This window comes from Gnatocerus cornutus, chromosome 4, assembly GCF_029298725.1.
Source record: "Gnatocerus cornutus isolate USDA-ARS CGAHR chromosome 4, icGnaCorn1.1, whole genome shotgun sequence".
Classification (NCBI taxonomy): domain Eukaryota; kingdom Metazoa; phylum Arthropoda; class Insecta; order Coleoptera; family Tenebrionidae; genus Gnatocerus; species Gnatocerus cornutus.
Window position 1 is genome coordinate 7,568,576 of NC_142236.1, and position 18,787 is coordinate 7,587,362.

At 32.8% G+C, this 18,787-nt stretch overlaps 3 protein-coding genes across 11 annotated transcripts in view; 1 reads left to right on the forward strand and 2 right to left on the reverse strand.

Moving 5' to 3' along the window:
- CASK (peripheral plasma membrane protein CASK) overlaps positions 1–4,680 on the forward strand; it is a 351,460-nt gene extending 346,780 nt beyond the window's left edge. For all 9 annotated transcript variants that reach the window (XM_088034543.1, XM_088034544.1, XM_088034546.1 and 6 more), the window contains one exon: positions 3,286–4,680. In XM_088034543.1, the coding sequence (XP_087890669.1) occupies positions 3,286–3,465 (180 nt within the window). In that variant the 3' untranslated portion in view covers positions 3,466–4,680. The remainder of the gene's footprint in view (positions 1–3,285) is intronic.
- Positions 4,681–7,408: 2,728 nt separating this feature from the next.
- On the reverse strand, positions 7,409–9,266 carry LOC148176323 (uncharacterized). Its single transcript, XM_088035040.1, has 2 exons — positions 8,438–9,266; positions 7,409–7,755 (listed from the first exon to the last, which is right to left on the reverse strand). The coding sequence occupies exons 1-2, from the start codon at positions 9,264–9,266 to the stop codon at positions 7,409–7,411; spliced, it is 1,176 nt and encodes a 391-aa protein (XP_087891166.1).
- A 560-nt stretch (positions 9,267–9,826) lies between these two features.
- On the reverse strand, positions 9,827–10,685 carry LOC148176324 (uncharacterized). The gene is made up of 3 exons (XM_088035041.1): positions 10,488–10,685; positions 10,211–10,432; positions 9,827–10,156 (listed from the first exon to the last, which is right to left on the reverse strand). The coding sequence occupies exons 1-3, from the start codon at positions 10,683–10,685 to the stop codon at positions 9,827–9,829; spliced, it is 750 nt and encodes a 249-aa protein (XP_087891167.1).
- Positions 10,686–18,787: the final 8,102 nt, after the last annotated feature.

The window sequence follows — 18,787 nt, forward strand, 5'->3', positions numbered from 1 at the left end:
TTTTTTCGTTTTCTGAAAATTTTTACTAAATTTATAATCTTCGTTTTAAGGATATCTAAAACTTTTTAAGATCCGTCAGAATTCTTTGCCACTTTTTATCTTTGTCAGGAGCCAGGAGAGTTTTTAGGAATCTCTGATTTTTTGGAATATTGTAGTTTTATTTGGACATTTCTGGAGTCTCCAGATTATTTAGGATTTTTTAGTATTTCCCTGTACACTGATTCGGTATACTTTTTTTGAGATATTCAGGTTAATCCAGGATTTTCCAGATTTATATGAGCTTTTGGGGGATTCTGTGAGATTTCCTCAGATTGTTTGATCTTATAGAACTATTTGGGAATTTTCCTCCATTTTCTAGGATTTTCTAAAATTTTGTGAACCTGTGAACTTTTTCTGGATTTTCTAAAAGTTTATAAAATCCTCTAAAATTCTCCCGTATTCTGTTGGATTCTTTATCCTAATTGAGGAGTTAGATTTATTTGACCTCATTAGGGATTTTCCTTAGATTCTAAAAAGTGTCAAAGTTTTGTGGGATTTCCTAAAATACTTTGAGGCTGTCAGAAATTCTCTTAAATTTTGTTAGATTTTGATAGCTTTTTCTTCAGAATTTTCTGATATTCTCTCGAATTTTGTTGCATTCTTTGGACTAATAGAAGATTTTTAAGATTTATTTGATCTCGTCAGGGATTTCCTCAGATTCCAAAAAGTGACTCTAAAACTGTTTGAAATTTTCTTGAATTGAAATAGATCTGGTTGGCTTTTCCTGAATTCCCTGAATTTTCTAAAATTTTCTGAAATTCGTTTGTATCTGGTGGAATTTAACCTTTCAGAGGACTTTTTAAATTTATTTTATCTTTCCATTTTGCGGGATTTCCTGACATTCTAAAAAGTGGCAGGATTTTCTGGAATTTTTTAAAATGCTTTGAGACTGTCTGAAATTTTCTAGAATTCGATTAGATCCTGTAGGCTTTTCTTGTATTCTCTAAATTTTCTAAAATTTGTTGAATTTCTCTCGAGTTTTGTTGGATTGTTTGTTCTAATAAAAGTTTTTTTTATATCGATTCGACTTCGACAGGTATTTTGCGGGATTTTCTGAGATAAGTAGTGGCAGGATTTTCTAGAATTTTCTAAAATGCTCTAAGATTGCCTGAAATTTTATTGAATTCTGTTAGATCCTGCGAGCTTTCTTTGTATTCTCTGAATTTTCTGTATTCTGTAAAATTTTTCTGTATTCTGTTCAATTTTTTAGCCTAATAGAGGATTTTTACTTGACTTTTCCAGCGATCATGCGGGATTTCTTGAAATTCTGGAATTTTTTAAAATGCTCTATGACCGTCTGAAATTCTCTTAAATCCTTATAGACCTTATATCTCCCGCAATATCTAAATTTTCTAAAATTCTTTGAAAACTCTCTATTTCTATTGGCTTCTTTTATGACTTTGTCAGGGATCCTGTGGGATTTCTTAAGTTTATAAAAAGTGACACGTTTTTCTGGGATTTTCTAAAGTAACCTGAGACTGCCACTCTCTTATATTCCATTAGATCTAGCGAAATTTTCCTATATTCTATGAGATCTCTAAGATTTTTAAAAGTTTGTTCCCAGAAGCATAAAACCTGAAAATCTTATTGAAAAAATTGGAAAAAAATTGGAAAAAATTAAAACAAAATATTGAAGTTGGTAAATTTGGTAAATTTTAATATTCTGGTTTAAAATTATAAATATTCTATTTTTTTTATTAAGATTTGTAGTTTAAAAGTTTTTTTTTTCAGATTCTTTTAAATTCTTATTTGTTTTTGATTTTGGGTTTACTTTAAAGAATTTCAGATTCATCAAATGTTCAGTTTTTACGTTTTTAAAGTTTACTGAGAATGTGAATATTAAAGAATTGAAAAAAGTGCTCATTAATCTAAACCGAAAAGAATTCAAAGGCAGAATTTGGAACGTCCGAAAAGGGATTAAAGAGACTCCAAAAATGGGAAAATACAAAAATAGAAATAGGGGATTCTAAAAAGTAACTACAAAGACTGTTAAAGAGAATCCAAGAAAAAATAATTTTATTTAATTTAGACTATCGCGGAAAAAATCTAAAAAAATCTAGAAAAACCCGAGGTCATTATGCAGAATAAAAATGTGAAGAGAATCTAAGGATGATTTAAAGAAAATTTGGGCAGAATTTCAAAGAAAATTTAGTACTCTGGACAGGATCTAAAAAAAATATCTAAAAAGAGTTATATTTTGTATATCATATTCAAAATTTTTTTTTCTTCTATTCTCTTCTTTCTTTTTCATAATTACTATTGTTTTAATTAAAAATGGTTATTACTAGAATTTGGGGGTCAATTTAGAACAATCTAAGTAGAATTCAAAGAGAATTTACTGAAAATTAATATAAAATTTAAAAAAAAATGAAACAATGGAAACAGAATTTGTGGAAAAATTACTTACGACAATACAAGATAAATCTAACGACATTATAGAGGATGTAAGGAAAAACCAAAGAGATTTAGGAATCAAAAGCAAATTCACTAAGTAGCTAGAAAATTCAAGACAAATTTTTGTGGAGAATTTAGAGTATTTGAAGAAAATTTACATCCAGATTATCTAGAGACTCTGAAAAGAATTTAGAAGATATAAAAGACGAATCTGAAACGAAGTTAAGGAATTCAAGACAAATCTAAGAATCGTAGAGAATGTAAAAATAACGAGTTTATAAGAATCCTAGAAATTTTCCGAAGAAAATTTGGAGAATCTGGAGAAACCAGATAGAATGAAAGTGAATTTATAAAAAATCTGAACAAAATATTAAAATAATACATAAAAAACAATAAAAATGTATGCAGAAAAATGTATAAAGTTGTGAAGGCATCTCAAAAATTCACTTAAAACCTAGAAAGGAAAACTAATAACAAAAATATGGAAAATTCAGAAAAAGGGACTGCAAAGAATTATAAAAATAATGATAAATAACTTTGAAAATAGCAGAGTGTTTAACTCAAAATCATTTATTGCATATTTTTAACGACCAACTTGTCATTATGTCGTCTGGTCCCAAACTGTGAAATTAAATTTCTTTCCTAAAAACAGATAAAGAAATGCGTATTTTGGGTTGCCTATTTTATTGGTTTTAGATAGAAGAAAAGAGTGTCTTCTCTCCCTTAATATACATAAACATGACCTTACAGTCGTTGTCCTAAAATTTCGCACCAATTGTAGGATCGAATTTTTTTGACCGCGACTGTGCTCATTGAAGAAACAGTGCCTAAACGTTTTGGTTTTTTTTCCAGTTCGACGGAAGCTTAGAGCGCCTGGCTAAGGAATCTGACATGTTGCGTCAAGCATACGGGCATTACTTCGACTTAACAATTGTCAACAATGATATCGACGAGACCATCGCGGCTTTAGAAGCCGCCATCGAACGTGTCCAGACCACTCCCCAATGGATTCCAGTTTCATGGGTCTACTGACAACAGCCTTCCATGGAATTTGGCTCTCTCCAAAATTTTTGAGCCGCGCACACGGTCATCTAGTGTTTTATTGAAGTGAATTAACAGTGGAAAAAGAAAGCGACATTTACACACTCTCACACACAAACACTTACACGGTAGAACTATCAGCTGTCTTTTACATTTGTCATAGTTTAGGGCACTTCTATAGCATCGCTAATACAACTAACACTAGCCATGTATTTATTTAAGTTCAAGGCTGGCTTTCGTTATCATATCACGTGAGGGCGAGCCTTTAACGAAATCGCTTTTTAGCGAAACGGGTATTGCAGTACTTCCAAAGACGACGTCGTTACCAAAGTTCATTTGCTGGAATTCTCTCGTTTGCTATGCATAGACTTAGCGTAGGATAGTGGACATCTTCGAACATTCCACGTGCACAGTTTCCATTAGCCTTACAGCAAAATTTTCGAACCTACACGCACAAGTCGACCCAGAAACAACGTAAACGATAATTTGCTTCAATATAAAGTATAGCAATATGTCTGAAAGCGAGACGAGGCGGCGAGGCACTTGCCTCGGCCGGCATTACGGCAAGAGCGGCCGGCGAGGCAACTGCCTCGGCCGCCGGTCCTGTTTCAAAGTATTAATAGTAATTATGAAATGTGATTAAAATGTTGATCGCTCAACAAAGAGTCAAACTTAACAATGACTGGTTAAATCAGCGCGAATTGGCCCCAACTCGTTTTCGCTTTGATTTGATTAGCTCGCTTGCTAACACAAAACATATCCAATTGGAGGATGGAAAATTTCGATGGAGACAGCTAGAAATGAGGGTACAATGTGTAACTGTGAATTACATCAAATTATGATAGAATCAATGAATGCTTTTGATTTTTATGATAGTGAGATGATATTGTCATTTTTTCAACTGGTGGGTTGTATTTCATGTTCATTTCTGCTGTTTTATAGATAAGTGCCATTGTTTGTCTTTATTTATTATTATTATCTTTATTGTTTATAAATGATTGAGATGAAACGAAAAACACGTTTATTAAACTTATAAAGTGATTGCTTCCTGAAATAAGTGTACCTACCTACTTTAAAAAAGTGAACTAAAGGGTATTCCTAACATAATTTGATAAAGAGTAGTGTAGCGATTTAAAGTTTGCATTTATTTGAATAATAGGACAATGTAGTTCAATATTTCTGAAATAAAATGTAATATAATACAAACTGTTGTTTCTTTTTTATTTTCTAACGTTTCTTCACATCATCTTTACCAAATTCAAGAGAATTTTACACAAAAAAATTAGGACAATGTGAAGGCAAGAATAAGAGAGTATTGTGATAGATTTAATTAACTTTAAAATATTACCATAGTTACTTTCACTTTTGTCAATAGATTTTCAAAATAAAAGCTAACGTTTTGCGCCCTTTTAAATCTTTGATTATAACATTATTGGTGACCCCGACGTTAATCCAGAATAGTAAAAAACCACCGTGTTGGACCATTCCTTGATTTGAAGATCTGAGATCATCCATATCTGCAAGTTACAACCCGGAAGTTTTCCAAAGCTAAGTTTTCCTTTGATTTTATTTATTTATTTATATTTTGATAATGGAAAATCACTTACGACCACATTATCCTTTTCCTACATTTACTACAGATCTTCCTTTATATTTTCATAATTTAGACAATTATTTTTCTTATTATAATATAATCAATCAAAATGATAAATATAATATTACATTAGCAAATTTACCTCCACAGTAAATGACAAAATTTCATTGTTTATTTTAAATGGCAATCAACGTAGGAATCTTTTTGATTCATTAAAAACGCATTTATATTCTTTATTCTATTTTAGGTTATAATCTTGTTTATAAGTGTTATGGTTTAGGTAAATGAAAAGAAAGAATTCCAAAGTTTATTTTGTCTTGTTAAACAAAAGCTTATTTATTACTGACAGATCACTGATCACTTGATTGGACCTTAACACTTTCCTCCCCCTTGAGTTTTGAAGGATGACTGGCGAGGCCAATGAAAAAACGATCTGCTCCTGTAGCTTGAAACGGCAATTCAAAAGTTTCCTTAAGAACTTGTAGCAATTCTTGCGAGCTTTTCGCCGCTGCTACTCTTTTTCGGTTTCAACAAATCCAATGCAATCCGAATTTGTTGTCCTTGTAACAATTCCGCTAGTGATTTTCCATCAAAAGCATTTGGGTTTGGAGTCGAACGATAACTCAATAAAAAATTCTGAACTTGTTCATTAAGAGAACCATCTTCTTTACTTTTCTTGAGGGCTCTTTTGAAAGTATCCACGAATCTTTCAGCTTGGCCGTTAGATTGTGGATGATAAACAGGAATCGTCGTGTGCTGAACACCACATTCTTCCATAAATCTTAAAAATTGCACACTCTTGAACTGTGTCGCATTGTCTGATCCAAATCTTCCAAAAAGATTCTCGCAGAATATTTATCACGGAAGACGATGGAAAACTCTTACTGAATAAACTTCGGGCCATTTTGAAAAAAGAAAAATGTAGAGGACCAGCTACATCGATGTGTATTCTTTTCCAAGGACCGTTTGGTACAGACCATGGTGAAAGTGGGACTTTACAAGGAAGTTTCAGGGCTAATTGACAATTGTCACAATCTTTGACGAAATCTGCAATATCTTGATCGATATTTGGCCAATAAACATGACTTCTCGCCAGAGATTTCATTCGCTCCTTTCCCGGATGACCAGCATGTAAAGTTTTCAAAATTCTTTTCTTGAAAATTGCTGGAACAATAATCCTACTATTGAACAGTAAACACCCATCTGCTACACTTAGAGAATTTCTTCTCGCATGTAATGACTTCAGCTCATCGTTTTCTATTTCTTTTAAATCCGGCCATTTAGACGTTTTTGTGTACTCCACCGCCTTGAGTAGTGATGCGTTCTTCTGGTATTCCTGTTTGACCATAGTAAATGTCACAGGTAGAAATTCGAGAGCGCACTGGAGAACTTGATGAGTTTCTTTTTCAAATTTGATTGAAGCTATAACCGTATCTTCTTTTTGATCATTGCTCGGTTGGACTAATCTTGATAAGATATCTGCATATCCAAATCTATCGGTTTTGATATATTCGATATCAAAATCGTACATTTGTAGAATCAAAGCCCAACGTTGAAGTCGGTTAGCTGAGTAAACTGGTATTCCTTTCTTGGAACCAAAAATTGACAATAGCGGTTTATGATCTGTTTGTAAAACAAATCTTCTACCATAAACCATTTTATGAAATTTCTTCACGCCAAAAATTAGAGCTGCTGCTTTTTTTTCAATTTGACTATAATTCTGTTCTGCAGGTGTCAAGGACCGTGATGCATAAGCAATGGGTTTTAACTCGCCATCTTTGTACCAATGCATGATGCATGCTCTCGTTCCAGCATTCGATGCGTCTGCTGCAAGAACTATTCCCAATTCTGGATTGTAGTGAGCAAGGATGAGACCAGACTGCAGAATTGTCTTGAACTTTTCGAACGATTTTTGACAATCTGGAGTCCAATTCCATTTAGCGCTTTTCTTTAGCAGAATATCCATGGGCTTTCTTATCTCATGAATGTCCTTGATAAATTTCCCGTAGAAATTAACTGCTCCCAGATATGAACGAAGTGTTGAAAGATTAGTCGGTGCTGGTATTTGAGAAATCGCTTGAGTTTTTGCAGGATCCGGGCGAACGCCAGATTTATCAATGATGTAGCCTAGATATTTGATTTCTTGAGCGTAGAATTTACATTTTTCAATTTTCAAATTGAAACCAAACTCCTTAATACGACATAACACGTTTAGAAGATTTTCTTGATGATCTTCTTCAGCGTCTCCTCCAACAATGATGTCGTAAAGTAAACTGCAGTTTTTTTTTAGTCCTGCGACCATTGTGTCCATAATTTGTTGAAAAATGCCCGGGGCGGTTTTCACACCGAAGGGAAGTCTGTGATACCGGAAAAGACCACGGTGTTGATCGTCAATAGTTTTTGAGAATCTTCATGAACCTCGACCTGGAGATAGGCATCTGAGAAATCAATAACGCTAAACATCGTGCAGTTACCCAGTTTTGAAATGATGTCTTCTGGAACTGGTAGCGGGTGATGATGTGATTCTAAAGCGTTGTTTAGACCAGTTGAATAGTCTCCACATATGCGTATTGAACCATTAGCCTTCTTGACCACAACAATTGGTGCTGCCCAGTCCGAAAATTCCACTGGAGATATGATGCCAACTTTTTGTAGTCGATCTAACTCTTTGTCAACGTCGCTAATAACTGAATACGCAAGCGGTCTCTTTGATTCGAATTTTCTTTGAGGTACAGTCTTGCTTGTGTTTTTGTGCAACGACCCAACGTTTCATTGAAGATCTGCGGAAAGGAACTTTGAATTTCTTTCTTCTGAACTTTGAAAGAATTTTGTAGTAGTTTCTTCTGATCTTCAACACCAGTCCTCTCACAAAATGAAGAGAAAGGTCTGTCCCATAATTTGAACTTCGTAATTAAATCATTACCGAAAATATTAAGTTTCTTAATTTCGGAAATAAAAAGGGTGGTTTTGACACTGACGTTGTCAAATGTGATATTACACTGCAGTTCTCCCAACAAAGGCAATATTACTTGTGAAGCATTTTGAGCAATGTGTTCTGTGGGAAGATATTTTGGTCTACCAATGTGTTCCCACATTTCTCTTGAGATGAGACTAATATCCGATGCAGAGTCGACTTGAAGTCTTGTTTTTACACCGTCGATCAAAATTGAAATGTACTTGGATTATTGTGAATGAGACGTCTTATTTTGTGGAAAATCGTTTTTGTAGAAAACTTTGAACCTGCTGGCTTATTAGTTTTCTTGTAAGGACCACAAAAACCATCCTTGTGACCAACTTTATTGCATTGCTTGCATTTATGGTTCTTGTTGGTACATTTTTGAGCGAAATGCATTGCACCACAAAACCAACATGGAGATTTAGGCCTTTTCTCTTCTTGGAGCTTCTTTTCCTCTCTCCTCTTGTTAAGTGTGTAAACACTGTCTGTCATGTTGCCTTTTAAGCTGCAATTTCCAACTAATGCCGTATCCTTTCTTAAATTTAAATGCCGTTCACAGTCAGCCGTCAACTTTCGTAACGTAATAATGCTGTCAGATTCGACTGTCGCTAAAAGTTTTGTCCGGATTTCTGCATCCTGCGATGATTGTAATCCACACACAAAGATTAGGACTTTAAACGCATCTGGAGTTATTGCACCTATCTTGAATTCTTCACAGGCCTTATTGACATTCGTCGCATAGGAAACAAAATCTTCCGTTGCTTTCTTTTCTAGACGCAAACATTGGTAGCGCGTATTGAAGAGTGACGTTTTCCTACCAAACATTTGTGTCAACGTCTTCACGGTTTCTTCAAAACCAATTTCTTGAGGCTTTTGCGGCAGAATAAAATCAAGATATTGTTGATGAGTTGTAGTGCTCAATTTTCTTAAAAGTAATCGAACTTTTGCTTCATCTGAGAGTATCCTCCCATCTTCCTTAAAAATACCTTCATGTCGCCTAAACCAGTAATCGAAAATATGTCCACTTTCTGGATCGTATGTGAATTCAGAAATGCTGTGAGCCAGAGCTTCCATTCGAAACTCCTCGTCGATTTGCGATGCTGTTGATTGTAGCTGTTTGGTGAGTTCCAGCATAAAAGTTTCCTGTCTCTGAGTCATAGAATCCATATGCTGTTGAGTAAACTCGTGATGACTCTGTATAAACGCCAACAACCTGTCCATCAACTTTCTTTCAGCAGCCATTATCCCATCCTCGTCGCCAATTTGTTATGGTTTAGGTAAATGAAAAGGAAGAATTCTAAAGTTTATTTTGTGTTGTTAAACAAAAGCTTATTTATTACTGACAGATCACTGATCATTTGATTGGACCTTAACAATAAGCACCGAAACGCGGGCATAATTTGAGCTTTATGGCACAGATTAATCAAAATTCGCCAAGCAATTTGATTTTTATGGTGTTCAATCAAGCTTTGTAATCGAACATTTATTGTTAAAGAAAATCATACAATCATGTTATTTATTTATAGAAATTAAAAGTACAATTAACCAACACCTAAACTAACAGACCCTTCATTTGTCTACTTGTCATACATGTGGTATGTTAATTGAAGCTCCCCCGAAGATGTTTTGAGCAATTTTGATTTTGTTCTGCAGAGAATTTTCTACGAAAGATTCGGCTACCTTGTCAGATCGCCATCCACCCAATTGCTTCAAAGATCTGGTGTCACCGTCGAATTCAGCTAAAATGGTTGCAGCACTTCTGCGGAAACAATGTCGTGTGTATTTATTTGCATTTGGTAACTTCAGAAATTCAGCAATTCTTCAATACTTGAAGGCATTTTCCCGAAAGTATTTTTTCCTACCGGCTGCGAAGTGCACTTGCCATTGTGATACGACAAAAACAGACTGTTAGTTTTTACGTATTTGGGTCGTAAAGCAACGTATTTGTTGTACAAAGCTATATAATCCAAGGGACCATCGTTTGGGACTATTGTAAACTGCCTAGAAGTATAAGTTTTGGTCTTACAAATTTTCACTAGTAAACCTGATCCTTCAGTTGTCACATCTTGAATGGTTAAGTCGTGCAGCTCTTGACGACGACAGGCTCCGAATATCCCGAAAGCAGTAACAACCTGGAATACACAATTTATTAAATTTGGATATGAGAAGTAAAGAAAAGCCTTTACCTTGACCAACAAATACACAAGATCGGGTGCCTTTACCATGAACTCCTGTATTTCTTTTTGCTGAAGTACCCAAGACTTCTTCTCTTCATCACCCACGGAGTTACTCTTCATATATTCAGTAATCATCAGAAACCTTGATGTGTCAACGTTTTCTTTAATTTTTATCATTTTCTTGAGCCTCAAATAGATGCACCACAGGGAAGAAGGTTTGTAAATTTTTGACTACAAAGGAAGCAGAATAATTTGATGATTATTGGTTATTAATGCAACTTATTACCATTTGGGACATGTATGCCATCACCAGTTTTTCATCACAGTTGCTGCCCGCGTTTTTCGTGCACCGCCACTCGCAAAACTTGTCATATTCTTTCACATACAAATCCTTTGATTTCTGGGGAATCAGTTTTCCTTGAGCAGCTTCAAATTCGTCTAAAATCTCTTCAGAGTAAACGTTATTTGCTTCGACAATTTCCATTTTGAAAAAATTGTTTACAGCAGTGTCCATAACAACCTCAAAATAGCCAACTATCAACACCGTACTAAATTTTGCATCGTCACAAGCGCTTGCAAGAAACTACTGATTCTTGAATATTTTAGAAATTATAAAATAGAATAAAACGTTGTATGTACCACGGGCATAATTGATTATGGCCCTCGGGAAATTAAAAGCCCTCCTTCGTCGGGCTTTAAACATTCCCGCGGGCCATAATCTTTTAATTATGCCCTTAATACATAAATAACTATTATACAATGGTGGACACAGAATCTTGGACAGAATTGTCATTTGATTGTCAATGTTTCTAAACCGGCCTTTACGGAGGACGTTTGTTCATAACCAAACTTTTAATTTTTGATTCAATTGTCATTTTGACATTTTAGCCATAATAAAACCACTCGACTCCAAAACTCTTCGCACATGACCAAGTGTTGTAGCGCAAAACCAATTCTGGCTTCCTTGTGGCGGCACATCAATTGTTATTGGTGGCATATCGCAGAAATACGTTTTCAAAATTTGTTTGACTTTTGTATTAACGTCAATCATAATGACAATAAAGCTAGGATTACATCGAAACTTTTTGAAATGACAGGAAAGTACTGTCCAAGATTCTGTGTCCACCATAGTATAATCAGGATAGTTTTAGCAGGCTTGACAATTTAATAAATAAGGTTAAAATTTAATGATAATTGTTACGATATGTTAAAAAATATTAGTTTGTTAACCTTTGATATTAATATTCCAGTTTCTATATTATTGGGTTTATTTTTTGCTAAATTACCTTCTTATTTAAAACCATATTATTTGACTATGATAGATCAAGTTAAATCTGGTCAAATAACCTTAATGGATTTAGCTGTTCGTTTAGATAAAATTAAAAATTATACAACTACAAATTCGAACGATGGTATTTTTTAACCATCATTTTCTAATTATAATAATCAAAATAAAACTCCACAAAATTATAGGAGTAATTACCAAAAACCATTTAGAAATTACACACAAAATTCTTACACTAACTCGTTTAATCATAACCAACATCAACCTCAACCATCATTTCCCTAATTATGTTATTTTCATAACAGATATGGCAATTTTTCATGGAAATGCAACGGATTTCCATGTCCAGCCAAGCCAAAAAAACTAGATTCGTGTTTGTTGCATTTACCCTTAGTGAAACAAACAAAACATCATAAGGGCAATTTAAGCAATATTTATGATGAAATTAACGATATACGCTTTGTTGTTTGATACTGGTTCTTCCTTCTCAGTTTTACCATCAAATTTTTTTCCTATGTCAAAAAAGAATCATTTTTCAGATGATAATTTAATAACGGCTAATAATACATCTATTGAAATTTTAGGTTCAATTCAATTAAAAATGAAATTTAATTTTTATTCTTCAACTCTTTTCTGGGATTTTAAAATAGCAAATACTCATCAAGTACCAATTTTGGGATATGATTTTCTTTCCCATTTAATATAACAATTAATTGTAAAACCAAAACTCTTAACTTTCCCAAAAATTTTACTAACAAAAATCCTACAACAATCCCACAAAATCAAATTTTCCAATTGAAAGAAATTGATAATTCATTTAAAAAATTATTATTCAAATTTCCTAATTTAATTAAAAACTTTGACATTAACAGACCCATAAAACATACCACATTTCACAAAATTCAAACTACAGGTCCTCCAATTTCTGCCAAATGTAGAAAAATGAATCCTAAACAACTTTCTTTTCTAGAACAACACATTAAAGAACTATTGGATGCAGGAATTATTATACCCGCCAATTCTGCATGGTTCAGTCCTATTCATAGGGTTCTTAAACCTGATGGCTCATATAGAATGTGTGGAGATTATCGTGCTTTGAATGCAGTAACAGTTCCTGATGTTTATCCTATTCCTTTCATTCAGAACTTTAATCACAAAGTGGCTGGTTCAACTGTGTTTTCAAAATTAGACTTGAAGAAAGCTTATTTCCAAATTCCAATTTGTGAGAAAGATATTGAGAAGACAACCATTTCGACCCCAATTGGAGCCTACATGTACAAGCGCTTGAATTTTGATTTACGAAACGCCCCGGCTTCTTGGTCTAGATTTATTCAAGAGATATTAGAGGGGTTGTGTGACTTTGTTTACTTTTATTTAGATGACATTTTAATTTTTAGTAAAAACAAACATAAACAGTTTTTAAACGCTTAGATGATCATGGGTTGCTTTTAAATTTAGACAAGTGTATTTTTGGGAAAACAGAAATTGATTTTCTTGGCCACCATGTTTTAAAAGATGGAATTTCACCTCAATCTGAAAAAATTAAAGCTATTGTAGATTATCAAATTCCACAAACTCAAAAACAATTATGAAATTTTTTAGGTCTTATTTTAAATGTAGTTAATCTTGTTACCATTGGTATTACTATAGTAATAAAAGTCGAGTCAATAACATTTTAATAAACACATCGCATCCCTTCATGGCCCATTAATTTAATAATATTTTGGTGACCCCGACTGAAGAACCAACGTTTTTCGACCCTTCTGAACATTCAAGATCTTCTATTTAAAAGCTAAGTAACAATTACGATGTCATTTAATCATTCATCATCATTCATGTCATAATTTTTTTCATAAAACGTTCTCACGACCAGTGGCAGGACCAAATAAAGACATTTCATTTTAATTTGCGGCAAAAGTCCCCACAAGTAGTGGCACAGGACATTATTTTGCTAAGACGTGGCAGGTTAGGTAAGATTAGGTCAGCTAAAGTCAAATTCAGAAAACATCTATGCGTATTTTAGCTTTTCTACGTCAACAAATTCAAAATTTTTCAACATAATTTTTTATTTTTTAAGGGGGAGGCAAATGTTGTAAATGTTGTTACCATTGGTATTACTATAGTAATAGGAGTCGAGACAATAACATTTTAATAAATACATCTCATCCCTTCATGGCCCATTAATTTATAATAGTATCTACAAAGTTCAAAAAAGAACAATATAGGGCTAAAAATTAGAAATAGATTTTTCTTTACGTATTTTTTTATGGATTGGATCATATTGGATTTTTTGGATCATATTGGTTTTCAATAGTTCTCTTTCAATTCTTCTTAGACTGCATTTTCCATGGATTCTCTATACTTTTTTAGGATTTTCTTTGTATTGATTCTAGTTCAAAATTGCTAGATTTTCTTTGAATTTCTTCTGTAATTTTTTTTAACCTTTTTAGTCAAGACATTTTCTAAAATAATTATATTGTTGAAGTGGAATAGCCTCCTGATTCCGAATTTGAAGCCCGTTTTGCTCTATCAGGTCCGGGTTCAGACTTATTCGTTTTAGGGTTCTATTGTTCAGAAATTTATTTTCTTCAGTTTTTCTTGAAAACTTGCAAAGGTATTGAATTGCTAAGACAATTAATAAGCTTTCTAACGACCTATAAAACTCATCATATTCATTTCTAAAGTTAGTCCTTCATATTTTTGAAAAACTGCTCTCATGTTCAAAAGGAAATTGCTGTTTTTATTGATTTTTGTACGCAATTTTCCATATAACTTAAAAATTGTTTCATCGATTTCTCATTGTAATGCATAACTGAGAAAACTTAGATTTTGTCTTTTTGGCGCACTGTCAAATGCATTTGTATCTGCATTCTACCCTAATTTTCAGAGCAACCGAGAAAATTTTTCTAGCGCTTAATAAAAGAAGATAAAATTAATAATAATATAATAATTAACATATATAATAATAATATATATACTATAATATACACCTTCGTAATTTCTAAGCTTTTATTTCATTTATTATTGATAATAAATGGAATAAAAGCTTATAAATTACGAAGATGTTTTCAAAATTTAATTATGAAATATATAGTGCTGTGTCAAATTTGGGTCATATGCAGATGCAGTTACATTTAAAGGCCTGATAGTCTCTTACCTGCATGTTAACACACACTAGCACAACAGCACTTACACTCCGCGAAGAGCCGCAAACGCAACATCTCAACACCAGAAAGAAAAAAATCCTACCTTGTGAGATCCAACGTCGCTATCGTCTTCGTACACGGACTTATATACTGCAATAGAAATGTTTTATTAGTCATTTTACTTGCATTTTTAAATTGACGATGGAATTTCATAGCTGTAGCACAAAAATTACCAAAATTGCAAAATTTTAAGGGAGGATTTTTAATATTTCGACTTCGCCTTGAAAATAAAAATTTCTAAAATTTGTGTCTTTTGATCAATTTTGCAATTTGGCAGAGTTAATAAACGATTCAAAATTAGTAATTTTGTCAAATTTCATTGCTGAAGCACTAAAATTACCAAAATTGCGAAGTTTAAGGGAGGATTTTTCATATTTCGACTTCGCCTTGAAAATAAAAATTTCTAAAATTTGTGTACTTCGTTCTGCAACATTGCAATTTGGTAGAGTTAATAAACGATTAAAAACTAGTAATTTCCCCAAATTTCATAGCTGTAGTACTAAAATTACCAAAATTTCGAATTTTTAGGGAGAATTTCTCATATTTCAGCTTCGCCTTGAAAATAAAAATTTCTAAAATTAGTGTCTTTCGATTTTCAATTTTGCAATTTGGCAAAGTTAATAAACGATTCAAAATTTGTAATTTCCCCAAATTTCATAGCTGTAGTACTAAAATTACTAAAATTGCGAGTTTTAAGAGAGGATTTTTCATATTTCGACTTCGCCTTGAAAATAAAAATTTCTAAAATTTGTGTACTTTGTTCTGCAACATTGCAATTTGGTAGAGTTAATAAACGATTAAAAACTAGTAATTTCCCTAAATTTCATAGCTGCAGTACTAAAATTACCAAAATTTCGAATTTTTAGGGAGAATTTCTCATATTTCAGCTTCGCCTTGAAAATAAAAATTTCTAAAATTAGTGTCTTTCGATTTTCAATTTTGCAATTTGGGAAAGTTAATAAACGATTCAAAATTTGTAATTTCCCCAAATTTCATAGCTGTAGTACTAAAATTACCAAAATTGCGAGTTTTAAGAGAGGATTTTTCATATTTCGACTTCGCCTTGAAAATAAAAATTTCTAAAATTTGTGTACTTTGTTCTGCAACATTGCAATTTGGTAGAGTTAATAAACGATTAAAAACTAGTAATTTCCCTAAATTTCATAGCTGCAGTACTAAAATTACCAAAATTTCGAATTTTTAGGGAGAATTTCTCATATTTCAGCTTCGCCTTGAAAATAAAAATTTCTAAAATTAGTGTCTTTCGATTTTCAATTTTGCAATTTGGGAAAGTTAATAAACGATTCAAAATTTGTAATTTCCCCAAATTTCATAGCTGTAGTACTAAAATTACCAAAATTGCGAGTTTTAAGAGAGGATTTTTCATATTTCGACTTCGCCTTGAAAATAAAAATTTCTAAAATTTGTGTCTTTCGATCTGCAACGAAGCAATTTGGTAGAGTTAATAAACGATTGAAAACTAGTAATTTCCCCAAATTTCATAGCTGTAGTACTAAAATTACCAAAATTGCGAGTTTTAAGAGAGGATTTTTCATATTTCGACTTCGCCTTGAAAATAAAAATTTCTAAAATTTGTGTACTTTGTTCTGCAACATTGCAATTTGGTAGAGTTAATAAACGATTAAAAACTAGTAATATCCCTAAATTTCATAGCTGTAGTACTAAAATTACCAAAATTTCGAATTTTTAGGAAGAATTTCTCATATTTCAGCTTCGCCTTGAAAATAAAAATTTCTAAAATTAGTGTCTTTCGATTTTCAATTTTGCAATTTGGCAAAGTTAATAAAAGATTCAAAATTTGTAATTTCCCCAAATTTCATAGCTGTAGTACTAAAATTACCAAAATTGCGAGTTTTAAGAGAGGATTTTTCATATTTCGACTTCGCCTTGAAAATAAAAATTTCTAAAATTTGTGTACTTTGTTCTGCAACATTGCAATTTGGTAGAGTTAATAAACGATTAAAAACTAGTAATTTCCCTAAATTTCATAGCTGTAGTACTAAAATTACCAAAATTTCGAATTTTTAGGGAGAATTTCTCATATTTCAGCTTCGCCTTGAAAATAAAAATTTCTAAAATATAAGAATACAAAAATAATCTATAGACAGCTCTAAAAAAAGAAATCATCATTAAAAAAAACATGTCTTTCGATTTTCAATTTTGCAATTTGGCAAAGTTAATAAAAGATTCAAAATTTGTAATTTCCCCAAATTTCATAGCTGTAGTACTAAAATTACCAAAATTTCGAATTTTTAGGAAGAATTTCTTATATTTCAGCTTCGCCTTGAAAATAAAAATTTCTAAAATTAGTGTCTTTGGATTTTCAATTTTGCAATTTGGCAAAGTTAATAATCATTCAAAATTTGTAATTTCCCCAAATTTCATAGCTGAAGCACTAAAATTACCAAAATTGCGAGTTTTAAGGGAGGATTTTTCATAATTCGACTTTGCCTTGAAAATAAAAATTTCTAAAATTTGTGTCCTTCGATCTGCAACGTTGCAATTTGGTACAGTTAATAAACGATTGAAAGCTAGTAATTTCCTTAAATTTGGTAGCTGTAGCACTAAAACTACCAAAATTACGAATTTTATTAACTTACCCTTTAATCCTGATTCCCAAGACGTATCGGAAGGCTCCTACCATTGCATCCCCCTATAAGACACCAGAAGCACTCACTCACTTTGTTTTAAAAACGGTTTGAATTTTAGTTTTAAGACACTGAAGCAGCTTGCGCACTAAAAAGAACTTCGGCACTGTTTTGCCAAAGTCTACTTTTAACTTTGACACTCGCGGAAGTTCCGAATTCAACTACACTACCACTTGTCAAACAACGAATGCACTTACACTCCGCGAACAACTCGTAAAGAGAAAACATCCCATCGCGAGGTCCATCGTCGTTCAAATCCCGTCACCCAGAAGGAAAAAAAATCCTACCTTGTTGGATCCAACCTCGCAACCTTTAGTCCTGATTCCTAAGCAGTATCGTCGCGCTCTTGCCACTGCATCCCCCTTTAGGAACAGGAACCATTCACTCGACTTTTGTTTGATTATTTCGCGCACTGTTTTGCGAAATTCGACTTTGAATTTGAACACTCGCGGAAGACGCGGTTTCAGAATTTACGAAGATGTACAAGAGAGGAAATTTTACAGTGGCGAACGACGATGAACAGTTTCGGAAAATGCCCAACAATCCCAGATCCTACCTTTATGGCTATGATGGTAGCTAGAATTAAAGAAATAAATATAAGTATTTGAACATTTTTGGAGGGATGAAATAACTTACCCTTTAATCCTGACCGCGTGCTGTGTCGTCAAGCTCGTACCTCTGCATCCTCCTCTAGAAACCAGGAACCACTCACTTTGTTGACGATTTTAATTTTATTTTTATTACACTACTGAAACTGAACTGAACTATTTCGCGCACTAAAAACTGCGGCACTCGAAATCAATGATGGAATTAGAGTAGGAAGAATAAGAAAAAAGAGAAAAATTTAATAGAAAAAATGAGACATTACCAGTGACTTTAACTTCCTAAATTTATGTACCCATGTGAATGAACGTGATTTCCCTTGGTTGTGTTGGTGTAGCAAATAAACTTTCACTATTTTTCGAGTAAAAATGTGGAATTTTCAAAACTAATTTTAATTGGGGAAAAAATTGTAGTAAAAGATCGTCATAAAAAGAAGGAAATTTCAGAAACGACTATAAGAAAAATAAATCTCTTGAGCAAGAACAGCTAAATGTAGAATTTTACGCAGTAAAGGAAATGGTGTAAAAATTTAACCGAGATACAACTAAACTGTCCTACCTTACTTAATCCTTCGTCTTATATTCTTCAAATTGTTCCAAGATTTCGAGTGAAAATTCCGAAGTTAGAATGATATTTGCAACAAATAAATACGTATATGTAAAAGGGACGAATATTTTTAGGTACAAACAATACACGCTCACTTTTAAACCATCGTACAAGTCCTACCTTTAAGTCCTGGCAATCAGTAAAACACACTAAAATAAATTTCGAGTCCGCAGCACGTCTTTCCTACTCAAAACTAGTGGCACAACTAAATAACTAT